At 38.0% G+C, this 13,910-nt stretch overlaps 1 protein-coding gene across 1 annotated transcript; it reads right to left on the bottom strand.

Moving 5' to 3' along the window:
* Positions 1-2,913: 2,913 nt before the first annotated feature.
* Positions 2,914-13,593, bottom strand: ARGLU1 (arginine and glutamate rich 1). The gene is made up of 4 exons (XM_035318409.1): positions 12,972-13,593; positions 8,582-8,807; positions 6,169-6,252; positions 2,914-4,898 (listed from the first exon to the last, which is right to left on the bottom strand). The coding sequence occupies exons 1-4, from the start codon at positions 13,325-13,327 to the stop codon at positions 4,734-4,736; spliced, it is 831 nt and encodes a 276-aa protein (XP_035174300.1). The 5' UTR covers positions 13,328-13,593; the 3' UTR covers positions 2,914-4,733.
* Positions 13,594-13,910: the final 317 nt, after the last annotated feature.

The raw sequence follows: 13,910 nt of genomic DNA, 5'->3' as shown, positions 1-13,910 counted from the left end.
TGCCGGCGGGAGTGGTCCGCGGACAAGAATGGATGGACGGACGGACGGAGCTGCCGGGTGAGCGTTACCTTCAAGGGGAAAAAAATACATATCAGGACTCCGTCACTTGCATTCCGCAAACATTTATTTCCTCTACTTCCGCCAGCCTTACGGCAAAAAATCGTGTTTATCCCGGTATAATTCGTTCTGGCTTCTTTCTGGCAGCGATGCGGGCACTACTAAACAATAACTATTTGCCCTGATCCTAAGAAACCCGCGACAAAAAGACAGCTAATTGGAACGGGAGCGGGACTGGAGCCGCGATCCTCGATTCTTTTTTAAACATCAGTCTAAGCATCGGGAATGAGAATAAGTGGGACTGGGTTTTATAAATGGAAATTTTGAAGAGGAAAATCCCACCTTCATTCGTCATTACGTGAAAATTCACCAATGTCAAAGTGGAAAAGATATAACTTAAGAGCATTGCCAAATCTAACGACAAATAAAAGCAGGTTATTGACACTTTTTAAAAGTGATTTCCACAGAGTTTTTATTGTCTGTACAAAAAGCCAAGCATGCTAGATAGTTGAAGAAGTTCCTAAATTATCATCAACGCCATTACAATGTATCTTCTGTATTTGCGATAGAGTTAATGTATTATCTAGATGTTTTTTGTTTTCTCCATGTCTGTTTTATAACCATAATTTTGGTTAACCATAGTTCTTTAAAAAATGAATTTGGCTGCTCCTAAATATAGCCATAGAATTTATGAAATAAAATCAGAGAAGTTGGTATATCCTGAAATTACATTTCAGTCCTTGATGTATTTTTGTACTGATTCTCACTAGCATTTAGTGAAAACAAGAATTCTTATTTATTTGTGGTCTGGAGTGAGATGTATAGGATAGAAAACAAGACCAGGGACCACACTTCTGCTACCTTACCAGTCTTTTTATAAAGGTTTATGTTTCTTTGTACATTGCTGACCACTGAGCCAGCATAGCCCTTGGTTCTGTATGTCACAGTCTGGGAAAAGTGATAGCAAAAATAAGCTTGTTTTGTATGGAAATGTCAACAGAGACCGAGCCCTCCTCAGCTGGCATTGGAAGAGCTGGATAACCCCGACATGCATGCATTGGGTGGTACTAGCATGAAAATGAAACAGATGCATGAAAAAGTCCTGGTTCTGCTCCATTTGGACAGGACTGTTAGTCCAAAACTGTTTGAGCCTGGGCACTTCTACCATTTCCCTTATTGGAAAGAGCCTTTAGCACACAGACAACTTTACAATTCTCCTGAAATAAATCACCTCTGCAGTGCAAACTGAGAAGTATTCATCAACTTGAATTTCACCTGAACTTGCACTTGAGACCCTACAAGAGCACAGCTAATCATTTTCCTCCCACTTGCCAAAGTACACATCCCAAATAGTCTGAAAACATTTAACACAACATTTCATGCAGTTAAAAGCAAATCACAAACAATTCTAAGAGACCTCTCCATGGCTGGGGTACACTTTTAGAACAGCAGAGAAACACTCAAATATCATAAAAGAGTGCGTTAATAGCATCAGGAAGATGGGTTTATGATCCTCAAGCCAGTAAGGGCAACATAAAAGGTCAAGGTTCACGAGTTAGCACAAAGATTAAGAGAAAATATGATGAAGACATACACTTTTAAAAAGCAAGATAATAAATGAAGTATTGAGACTTCAGTAAGTTAGTATAGGAATCCTTTCTATATGTAGGTGTGCTTGGCAGCTTAAGACATCTCACCAACCAAAATGCTTTGAGCAGCATCAAGGACACCAGCTCGCCAATACATTTCACAGCAGTCAGCCTTCCACATGTACTTGGAAAAAATAACGATGATAATGCACATGGGAAGTTTAATCTTCAAAGTAACTTTCCATTATGAAATACAGATATGCTAGGATAATGCTGTCATGTCTTCTACTTTTTCCTGCATCTGCCGGATGGCAGCATTGCCTGCTATTAAAATAATTCTCCAAGACATTTATGAACAGGGTTAAGATAAACTATTATCTCCTCTGTTATCGGGTATGGAAGCTCAGGGCAGGTGGCAACAAAAAAAAAATGCTTACCCATCTCACTGTGGAGAGGGGGAACAAAATAAAAATAAAAAAAAATGGTACAACAAACCTGCTAGAATAACCATGTAATGTAAATTTACCATAAATGTAAATTTAACGTTCAAACTGTAAGAAGATAAAACAAATAAAAATCAAACACCTGACATATTCTAACAGCAGTTTCAGCAAGTTTTATGGGTAGACTTCATGGAAACTGACGCACACGCACAAGCTTACACTGTTTAATCATTACCTAAATACACGTCCACATTTTAACATACTTTATATTAGATGAGTATCAGGGGAAAACAAGAACATCTGAGGTTCTTACCATCAAATGTCAGTTTACCCCCTTCCCAAGTGTGAGTTATATCCCTAGAAATCAACAATATCCCTGAGGTCCCAGAGTAATTTAAAAAAGAAAGGAAACCCCAGAACAATGCAAATACAAGATCCACCCATTCCAGGTCTGTAAAATGCTAACAACTAAAGAGTGTTTTAAGACATTAAAGACAGTGGTTTTTACTGACTATATTTCTGCCCACCTCCCCCACACCAAAAAAAATGTAGCTGTTTTTACTTTTCTGGGAGAAGCAATCACAGGTAAGAAGCTGTGGAATTTTGGAAGGGGCTAATTCTGACTGTGGACTTTGTCCACAGAGTAGTCCTAAAAGTGTGAGTGGAAATACAATTGTGACTTAAGCTTGGAGAGGTTAAGTATAAAGAACAACTATTTGACAGCAAGTTGGTGATGTAGAACATAAAGGCCTAATACCCCAGCTGCACGTATGAGAATGTAGCTTCTCACTTTTAGAAGAGGAGAGGAAACAAAAATGCATAGGTCTGTTTGATTATTGACTTTTAATAGCTTGTTTCTCTTAAGGGAACAGGGGTTGTTTTCTGTTTTAGAAATACAGGTATAAGTTGAGCTTTAAATACAACCTGTTCCTACCAACAGGTCATGTACACAATTTATTTGGTTTCAGTTTTTGTTTTTATGCATTAAGCAACCTTCAACCTTCTCTTGTAATACAATATATAGAGACAAATTTAAATACAGTAATAGTGTAGGTATTTTACTGTCTTTGCATTTTTTTCTTGACATACTGGACAAAGAGATACACATCAATCTGCCCCGAGGCCCAGGTTTCATACAAAACATGTTGAATATACTGCTGTGAGTGACACACTCAACTTGCTCTCACATTTAATTTGCCAAATCTACAGAAACATATCCGTAGGGAATATCAGGAATTATTTCCATCTTTGTCCAGCAACATTCCAATGCTCAGGCAACTACTGATACTGTTCATCCTATGTTTACCATAGATGTTGCATACCAACAGGAAAAAAAGTTTTACAACTGGACAAGACATAGTATTCCAGGTTTTGGTAAAAGAACTGTAAACAATAAGGGGATTTTATATATAGTTTTCAATCTGTAGTTTAATTTTTCAAAATAAAACCTGTACATACACGTGGATAACATTCAAGAGCTTGTATATGCGTAACAGTTGCTTTCTGGCTAAAACAATACATTTAAACAGTCTTACTTTCTGTTTTCCTTTTGGGGGGGAATTTAATTTTTAAATCCTTTAGGATCCATCAGATTCATTATATGGTAACTATCTTCACTTATAACAACATACTGTATTATGAGGCAAACTGAAGGGGATTATATTAGATACTGAAGTATTGGTGTGGGTGCAGTAAGCCATACAGCTGTTTAAACATGATACTACGGCTGAAATAAGTCTCTGTCAGAAGAAAAAAAAACAACATTCATGAAAACAGCAGCAGCCATTAAAAACATTCACAAATTCAGGGATTTTTTACTGTAATTTTGCATTTTAAAGTAGGAGAAGCCACAATAGTTGAAAGCAAAATTAAAAAAAATACCACTATAGTCTTGAATTTAATAATGTGAATTGTCACAGCTGTTTATAGAAGTGTACTAAAAAAAATTTACTTAAACATATGAATTTAAGACTTTCACTTTATTCAGCAAATTGGTTTATTTACACAATGGGGAACGCTGGTTGAACGCTGTCAATGTAATAAAAACAAATCTAACAGAGACAATACTGAACTCTCTATGTATTCATAGCAGAAATGACAAACTATTTCCTTACCTGTATCAGGAACATCAAGCGCAACAATGGGACAGTATCATAGGACACTGATTTAACAATAAGCCACAGAGGTCCAGTAATACCATGGCAATTTACTCATGTATTTACTGACTTAAAAAAAAAAATAGTCAGCAATACCCCGTATAAAGTTCTGTCAATTATCAGAGTCAAACTCTGATGAGTAGGTCAAGTAAAACCTTATCAGATCATCCACAATTCATAGTGACCTGATATTTCAGACCACTAATACAGAAACAAAACATATGAGAACAGATTTCCCTCTAAAAGGCAACAACGATCTGACAAGGGTTTAACTTAATGGAAGTTAAAAAAAAAAAAAAAAAAGAATTGCAGAGCACAGCCCCTATTAGAACAAGCTAACTTTCCAGACTTTCAAAAAAAGACAAAAAAAAAAATTGAGAGAAAAAAAAACACTTCAACATGAAGCTACCATACAAAGTTTTTCTTGTTGTTGTTTTTTGTTTCCTTTTTTTTTTTTTTTTTTCCTTGTAAGAGTTCAGAGTTGCAATTTAATCCTGGCTCTTTAGTGAGAAGGACAGTTTTGGCCTAGACTTTCCTTTGCCCAAGATAATTTTTTGCTCTTCCTTTTGCTGACGTTGCCTCTCTTGTTCTAGTTTCATCCTCTCCTCATGAATCTTTCTTTGTTCTTCAACAATTTTCAATTGTTCTTCAGCCTACATATGAAAATGGTAGAATTTAGGCCAACATATTTTGTAGTCATAACAGCAATTTACAAGTCTGTATCCAATATCCAATCCTGCATACTGCAAGCATACTTGAGCTAGATGCCATAGCTGGTTCAATGAAACTATTTATAAAATGGTGACAAAGTGAGCTTAGAAGAAACACTGAAACTTTTTAGTCATAGCTAACATTATCAAAACCTTGAATGCTTGTTTACAATGTTTTTCAGCATTGCTATGCAAACAACGCATTACGTTTGAAATACGAAAATCAGTGTATGAATAGAGAAATCTTCCTGACACCTGTCATGTCAGATGAAGTCATAATATAATGAAGTAACAGACCTTCAAACAAAGGTCTCCCACCTCCAAGATCTATCAGTAAGACCCTTCTAATTCAAAGTGATTTCTATTTGATTTGTAACAAGGTCAGTCTTTATATTGACTTAAGATTCTCATAGCTATTCCAATGGTCTTCTAAAGGTAGGTTGTTTTTTTTTTAATCTTAATTACATCATTTAACAAATTTCCTTGTTATCCTGTTCCCCCATACAAGGTTGGGAAAAGGAGCAAGCACAAATACCAGTGGAGAGTGTGATCTGAAGGAGATGTAGCTCAAGCAGTTTTAAGAAACATCATGTTTTCCCGAGAAGTTAGTCAACACTTCAGGAACTGAAACTGATAAAATTCAAGCAGGGTTTTTTTAAAAAAAGAAAAAGCTTAGTTTGGTTTATCATGAATTGATTAGAATCAGCTAAATGATACTGAATATTTGCATAAAGCAGCAACCTGCTTAAATAATTTTGGATATCAAAGTAAGATGGACTTTCATAACTTTTAAGTGTATGTTGAAATTCTTTTTCAGCACTTTGCATTATCAACATTATACTAGTCTCAAATCCAGTTTATACTTGTCCTGCTCAACAAGGTAGAATTAGTTATTTCTCTTCTCAAAGCTGAGTATGTTTGCAAACTTATTTCAACCTCCCTCATGAGATGCAGTTAAAATCGTTTTTTTAAATACTGAAGGCAGCAATCTTCCTCCAAATTAATAAATGACTAGAAGTATTTATTCAGACTAACATTATTACTAAGGGTCTGGTCTCTTATTCTCAAGGGAAACAGAGCAATGCTACTGACAGAACCGGCAACAGAGAAGTTAAACTCTAGAAAGCTTTGATTTGCTTATTTTAATTGTGTTGCAAATCAGGCAGAGAGACCTGTATTTCTCTATAGAACTGTTAACTACGTCTTTACATACCAGTTTAGCTTGTGCTTCTGCAATTTTTCGATTATTCTCTTCTAGTATTCGCTCTAGTTCCTCACGCTTTGCACGCTCTTCTTCCTAAACGGGAGGACAGGGCAAGATGTTAGTAAAGTATAAAATTCAACTCCATATGTTCACTAATCTTTCTCAGAATTCTTTTGTGAACTGACTTAAACTGGCAGCTTTACAGCCACCTATCTCATCTCACAACAGTACATTGTGCAGCCACTAAAACTGGTCTCGTCTCTCATACTAAATTTAAATCATCCCCGCCCAGTCCAAACAGCAACCAACTAAACCCTCCCTAAGCACAGAATCCTGACAGTTTATTACTACAATTTTAATATCACACAAATCAACAAGGACAACTACAAAAACTCGATAGTATTTACCAAATTAAAAAGTAATATATAAAATATAAATAAAGTGAATAGTTTGTCTCACCAATTAAGTATACCTACGTATTCTTTACCTATACTCCTTTAATCAGCATTAAAAGTTGAATATTTACTGTCTTGTCCAGTGTCCTGCAGAGTGTGCTCCTCGGCTGCCATACGCGCCAGCTTCCTCTTTAAAATGATTTGTACTGTTAGCTTGGCAATACCTGCATCAGCAGCTCAACCATTTATAAAGAAACAACATACAAGGAAGGCTGAGCTGAGGAATGCAGATGTTTATGATAGGAAGGAACAAAAATATGTAAATCATTCCTAAGGCAAACAATTAATAAGAAAAATACATTTACTGTTAGTGAAAAATACAAATGGTAATCCATACTTCATGGAGCTATGGGCTTCCTTCATGGGGAGAATGGACTTAACATTCAATATTTTGACAATTTTAAGACAGATGAAACTGTCATTTGCAGTCTGAACTTGGAATTCTGGAATCCAGGAAAGGCAAGATCAGGAAATAAAGCCTTGTAATTGTTGTTTTCTTGGTGAATTTTATGGAACTCTTTTATGCAACCCATAAATATGAAGACTGCGTGAAAGATTTTGAGGTGTTTCAGTTCACATAATATATATCCAAATTATTTGAATATTTGGAAGATTTAAAGTTAGCCAGAGGTTTGTGTCTGTGTGAGAAAAAAAAGTTAATATGAACAAAGCAAGCATACGAAGAGAAAACTTCTTACTATGACTAGTAACCAGCTACTAGCTAGCACACTTCACTCCAGGCATTGAAGTTTATTCTGCATTGCAAAGAATTGATGGGGCATCTCCACATCATATTGACTATAGCAAAAATACTTAAAAAAAAAAAAAATCAATGTGATCAAACAAAAACCTGTATATGTAAAGCATTTGCTGAATATACACATCTAAATGTCTAAATTTAGCTTCAATTCCTTTATAGTCAAGGTTTGAACTTACAAATGCTATTTAATATCCCTAATATTTGTTGTGACTTTTTTTTTAATTTATTATTTTAAAGACTCTGTGACAGACAGATCACATTTAATATGAAGGGTAAATCTTCATTGCTACTATCTTTCTTTTTGTAAGCCAATCAATATATTCATTAAAAATAAACTGTACGTGAAGTGCAGAGTAAAAAAGGTGCTTGACACATGACTGTTTACTGCAAATTTTCTTCACACAATTTAAATTTTGTCTTGACATTTCTGGATCCTGGAATGACTGGTGCAGGCAGGCAGGCAAAGCCTTTAGTAGCAAATTACTGTCTCACAGAAAGACATTTTCAGCTTCTGCTCCAGCTGCTGATTTAAAAAAAAAAAAACACAACCCAAGTCACATGTTCAGCTTGACTTCAGACATGGGCAACCTGCTCTTTTATAACTTCTAGGGAAAAAAGGAATTGTTAGTGGATATTAAAAATGGAAATAATGATTTGGACATAGATCCTCATGAAGACGTGGATGGGCTTATGCTCGAAGTCCCAGAATTAGTCCAATGTATGCTCAAGGAAAATGTTTGTTTTGAATGGAGAGTAAGAAACCTATTTGTTAAAGACAGGTACTGCAGCTCAGTGCTGGACCCTGCTCTTTGCCTGACTGAAGGCAAAAGCCTCTTACAGTCTAGGTAAACAAAATGAAACAAATGAAGGATACATAATTACAGATTTTTAATACCCTTCCCCAAAAAAGAAAGGACCGTTGATAAATCCTGCAGCCATGGCAAAAGTTTCAAACAATTCTGAAATATGTAGGTCAGTTCCATTAAAAATCAAGTATCCTTGTTCAGGTTTTAGGAGAATAACTGTTTAAGTATCAGTGAGCTCCTCTGAATAGGCTAAAAATTAACTTTCGCAGCAATGCAAGTTTGTACGAGAAGGGAATTAGATTTGCAGTATTCCATCTCTTTCTGAACCGAACAGGAGGCACAAACCGACACTGAAAGTTTTGCCATGGACTGTCTCTACTTTCCAAACGACCGAGCGTTACCTCTCTGGCTTTTTGTGCTGCAAGTTCAGCTTGTCGCTGTCGCTCGAGTTCTTCGAGCAACTGTTTTTCCATGATGCGCTTAGCCTCTTCCACCCTGCGGAGAACCTCTCGCTCAATCTCATCCTTTCGTTTCTCCAACTCTTCTTCTACGCGTTTAGCCACGAGCTCTTCCACTCTTCGAGCAGTTTCTTCCTCTATGAGTTTCTCTTCAATTTCTTGTTGACGGCTAGAAAATGCAAACATGAAGATTACCTTTTTAATCATACCATAAAAATGGTTGCACTCTTGCAAATGCAGAACACCAACCACACTACTGAATCAACTTCTAATAGTTTTATGCTTTACTCACATAGATTGGGTATTTCAATAATGTTTTTCCCTACACTGAAGAATGTATTGTAGTGAACATGCAGGCAACTTGTGTTCCAACCACAGGGACCATTAAGACCATACCATATTTAGTATCTCTCCTTATCTCTAGACTATTAAGCTTAAGACGACAGTTTATCATACTACTTCTTGATACGAAAATCCATACTTTCTGGGGAAAAGAACCCCTCTCCACCAAGTTTGGCCATCCTTCACTCTTCAGGAATTCAAATGGTTTCAAATGTAGTCACAATATATTGCAAGATCTTGTCTTAAACATCTCAGTGGCACCAAACTAATCAGAAGTGATACATTTCATAATTTGAATATTTATTAAGAATTCTAGGTGTCGTTTCTGCTATCTAGTTATCCTTCAATAATTTCAAATACTTCAGCTCTCCTCTAACTTGTCTACTACAGCACTCTGTTTCTACCATAATTATTCAAAATACAACACACCAACACCAAGCGCTAAATAAATCCTTGCAACCTTTACAGTTTTTCATGTTCTCAATTTTGGAAGCTTTTTTAAATGTCAACTTTTCTTTATGTATGTTTAGCAACACCATTATTACTTAGTTTGATCACTGTCTAAGTTTTCATTAAAAAGGGTACAGAATGATTAGGTCAATTCCCAGGTTTATTACCAAATGAAGAAAGAAAATCTTCCAGGTAGTAATCACAAGTACAGTGCGGCAATTAGATATACAAATATTAACTATGTTCTAATGTTCAAATATGTTCAAATATTAACTATGTTCTTTTCACACAAAGTGAATACTGTATAGCTACGCTTCAGATAGCACTATTCATTTAGAATTATTACAGGCTTTGGGGGAGAATGCTGCTCTTTTTTTAACCTTGAAATTGAACTTTCATTTTAAATATTCTATAAAATATAAAACAATCTTATACAAAAACACAAAACAATCACAGAATCTCTGTGATTCTGTGATTATAAACCTATCTTGTGGCTTGTCAGCACCAGAAAGCCACAATTTAGAATGACATCAATTGTTGTTAGTATCCTAATATCCTGTAATTTTCATAATTCTTGCATATTTCTATTTTATTTATACCAAGACACATAAAAAAGAACTTTACATATAGGAGATTATGAAGTACAGATTGCAAATCTAGATAGTCAGCTGAAATGCCAAGGTGAAAGGCTCAGAAATGGTTCACACAGCTTCTTTTCAACCAAACGCATAGTCCCCCTGCTTCACTGAAGTTTTGGAAATCCCAACTTAGACATTCAACCCCTGAAGACAAAATTTATTCTTCCGTTTCTCAGCAGATAGCAAACTTTTCCAATGACATACCAGGCCAGTGCTCACTTTTTCTAAAGTGACAAAGTATCTTGAAGTAATTTTCTAAGGGGAAAAAAAGTCCCCATCAGTATCCAGAAAAATATATCAGACCCATGTCTTTGCCAAGTCAGTAACTTGTGGGCCTTTTTTGGATGGAAGTTGGAGAAGGGGTCATAAGTTTTTAATTTATATACACGCACATATATATCTGTTAATACCCTTTATATGCCAAATAACTCTATTTAAGAAAAAAAATGTTCCCTCTTAGGAGTATTTATTCAGTCACAAGTACTTTCACAGTCCTGAAATGATACATACATCTTTTCTACAGCAATATGTTTTTCAGAAAGCTCACATTCAAATGCTTATTCAATTATTTTAGCTTTCCTTTAATATTAAGGAAAATGAGAATAAAAGTTAGCTAACTGAATAATGATAGTACAAAGTTATATATAAAAAAAAAAACTAACACTCATGCCTAATGTAACTTTTCAAATATCCTCAGCAATCGATGATGCACTCAAATTAAGCACTGTGCGTTGCATAGATTTCATTCTTCTCGCCTCCACAAATTCCATTTGTATTCCACTAAACCAAGCAAATATATCTTTTCACAAGCATAGGCAATGACAGTTTTATAAGTATAACTGTTCAATATACAGGACTACATTTCTTGGAGCACTAGAAGCAAAAAGAAGTGAAACAGTAAAATCAAAATCTATTCTCAAAATTCATTTATAAAGACTACCTTATGCTTATGGATAATGACAATATACTTCTAACCATTTACTGGGCGTCTCAAGAAAATCAAGTTACAAAGATACAAATCTCAGTGATTTAGTAGTTGATATCAACTACTCTTTTTTTTATCACTGATAGTACATTATATACAGATTTCAGTTTATCACCCTGACTTACTGAGCAATAACCTCAGAGCAACAGAGAAGCCATTAATGTAAAAATATTTTTAGTATGCTCCATTTAATTCCTAAAGACTAATTTTAGAAAATCTGAAAAAAAAAAATAAATGTTTATCATTTAGAAGATTTCTGAGGAAAAAAAAAAATCTTATTTACCATCTTAATGAAAACTTTGCTATAGAGAACTATAATTACAGGTAAAATCTGGAGTGAGGCTGTGTGTTAAGATTTGAACTTAAGAAAAAGTCACTTTCGATACACAAACTGTCTGCTAGTTAATTCAATCAGCAAGGAATTACTTATTTTCTTTCCTAACAAGGGTATATGTAACACCATTTATAAATGAGTTCAGATATCACACTTAGTATACTGTATTAAGATTTATTGTTTGATAATGTTTTTGAAATTTGAAGTGCATTTTGGAAACATCAAAATTCTATGTCTAATCTTTTCCAATGTTGTTTTTCACTCAATAGTTTACTATTCTGTTGCCAACATCAACCAAATATTCGTCCTGCAGAGACATCATGAGTATAATTTCAAAGTCTTCTGACTTGCATAGAAGACATCGCAGAAAATAGACTTGAAATGTATGTTGCTACATCAAATTTATTGAATGAACACGGTACTTTCAATTGAAGCACTCAACTGAAGCAAAACATAAAATATTTTAAACATATTGTTAAGCGCATTCTGAAGGTGTGTGGATTTTTTTTTATTTTGGTTCTGAAAAAAACTGTAAACTGCAAAATTAGGGTTAATGATTCAAAAAGCATGTAATGTTTTTGTGTGCGTTTGTATCTGTACATTAAGTTTTTATGACATCACTGTCAAATTATGAAGTTAGCAATGTTTCGACAAAAAAAAGACAGTGACAATTCAGGGTGGTTAGACCTTCGGGACTACAAATATTTCATTGGAATAGCACAGCTGAAATAAAGCTCAACCGAATGAGTAACAGAACTAATTAGCTTCACATGTACAAGTGCTATCTAGACTTGGTGCTCTAAGGAGTGAGGGTTGCAAAGAAGAATCACTTTAGCACAACTCTTACATCTGTTGTTACCTCTGCTGAAGGTCTTTTTCCTAACTCAAGGACATTGCTAGACATCTTAATGTACACCAACATTCACTTTAAAATGTACACCCAACAATAAACACGATTTATGTATCTTTATGGACTTTATTAATTTATTACATTCCCCACAATGAAAACTGAAAAAGGAAAAGCTTTATATGAAACAAATCTCTGGATCTCACTGTCCCATTTGAAGAGAAAATAAAAAAGTAAAACGCAAGGTTACAACAGTGGTTGCTTAGCACTTCTTGAAACACCAAGACGGGCAACTCCAAATGCCTTCGCTCGACGCACAATAAGCACCACGCACAGAAGGGGAGGGGCGGAAAGTGTGGCAGTGCAGCACAAAGCCTGCGGGGCGCGGAGGCCTCAGAGGCAGAAAGAAGTTTCAGAGCAGTGCAGAAGAGCGACAGATAGGAAGTGAGCAGCACGTCTGGGTGACAGGGAAGCGATGTGCAACAGCCTCTCGCTCTGAGTGGGCGGCTTTAGCACACTCGATAGAATAAGCCTTTAGGAAAGGGGAGGATGGCGGGAAAACAGGCAGAAGTTAGGCCTCAGTGAGGGCCTAAGCGCCTTTTCCTCATAAGCAAACGACTCCAGCCTGGAGGAGGAAGGCGAAGAGAGAAAGGCACTACGGCAAAGCGCACCTCCTTCCCTCCTCCTTGGGGGGGGGGGGCCGCCCAGGATGTCCCCAGCCCAGGCCCGGCACTCACATTTTCCGCTGCCGCTCGAACTCGGCTTTTTTCTCCTCCTCCTCCCGCTTCTGCTTCTCGTCCAGGCTGCTGCGCTTGCTCACCGTGCGCCCGAAGATGTCGATGCGGTCCGGTGGGGACGAGGCGCGCTCGCGTTCGCGCTCCCGGTCGCGGCGGGAGGAGGGGGCCGTGTTGGAGCGGGACCGGGACCGCGACTCCCGGCGCCGGTTGCGTTTGCTCTCCCGGGACTTGGAGCGCTTCCGCGCCCGCTCTTTCTCCCGCGAGCGGGACCGCGAGCGGCTCCGGTTCTTCTTGTTGTGCTTGGAGCTCTTGGTGTGCTTGGAGCGGGACGAGCTGCGGCTGCGAGACCGGCCCATCCCGGCCGAGAAGAGGAAAGGCCGCGCCGGCGGCCGTCCGACTACCCCCGCCCCCTTCACTAGCAGCGCCCGTAGAAGGCACGGGGAGGCTCCGGGCGCATCAGCGCCGCCCGGCTGGGCGTCTCGTCCTCTCTCTGTCCCCTCGCTCTGCGCGGCGAGGACGAGGAGCGGGCCCCGAGAGCGGCAGCAAGTCCGGTCGCAGACAAGATGGCGGCGCTTAGCAGAGCGGTGACTCTCCTCCTGCCCCACAATGCACCGCGCCGCGCTCGAGCCGTTTGCTCCCCCTCCCCGCCTCCGGCGGCTTTCCGGAGGTGCACGAAGCCTTCGGTAGCCAATGAGAGGCGGCGCTGCGGGAGGAAAGACGGGTAGGCAGTGTTTCAGTCTGCGCATGTGCGAGGCTGGCGACCGTTGCGCAGCAGCTGCTGCCGGCTTCGGGGGGGGAGGGGGGGGCTTGTGTAGGGCTGGCCCCTTGTGTGACCATGTGTCTGGGGGTAGGGGCATAAGGGGGGCTGTCGGCCTTACGAAGGGCCTTCCGGCCCCTGGCGTTGTCCTGGGTACCGACCACAAGCGGGAAGCATGGCAG

This window comes from Oxyura jamaicensis, chromosome 1 (genome assembly GCF_011077185.1).
Source record: "Oxyura jamaicensis isolate SHBP4307 breed ruddy duck chromosome 1, BPBGC_Ojam_1.0, whole genome shotgun sequence".
Lineage (NCBI taxonomy): Eukaryota > Metazoa > Chordata > Aves > Anseriformes > Anatidae > Oxyura > Oxyura jamaicensis.
Note: the sequence above shows the minus strand (reverse complement) of the source record. Positions and strands in the feature narration are given on the sequence as shown.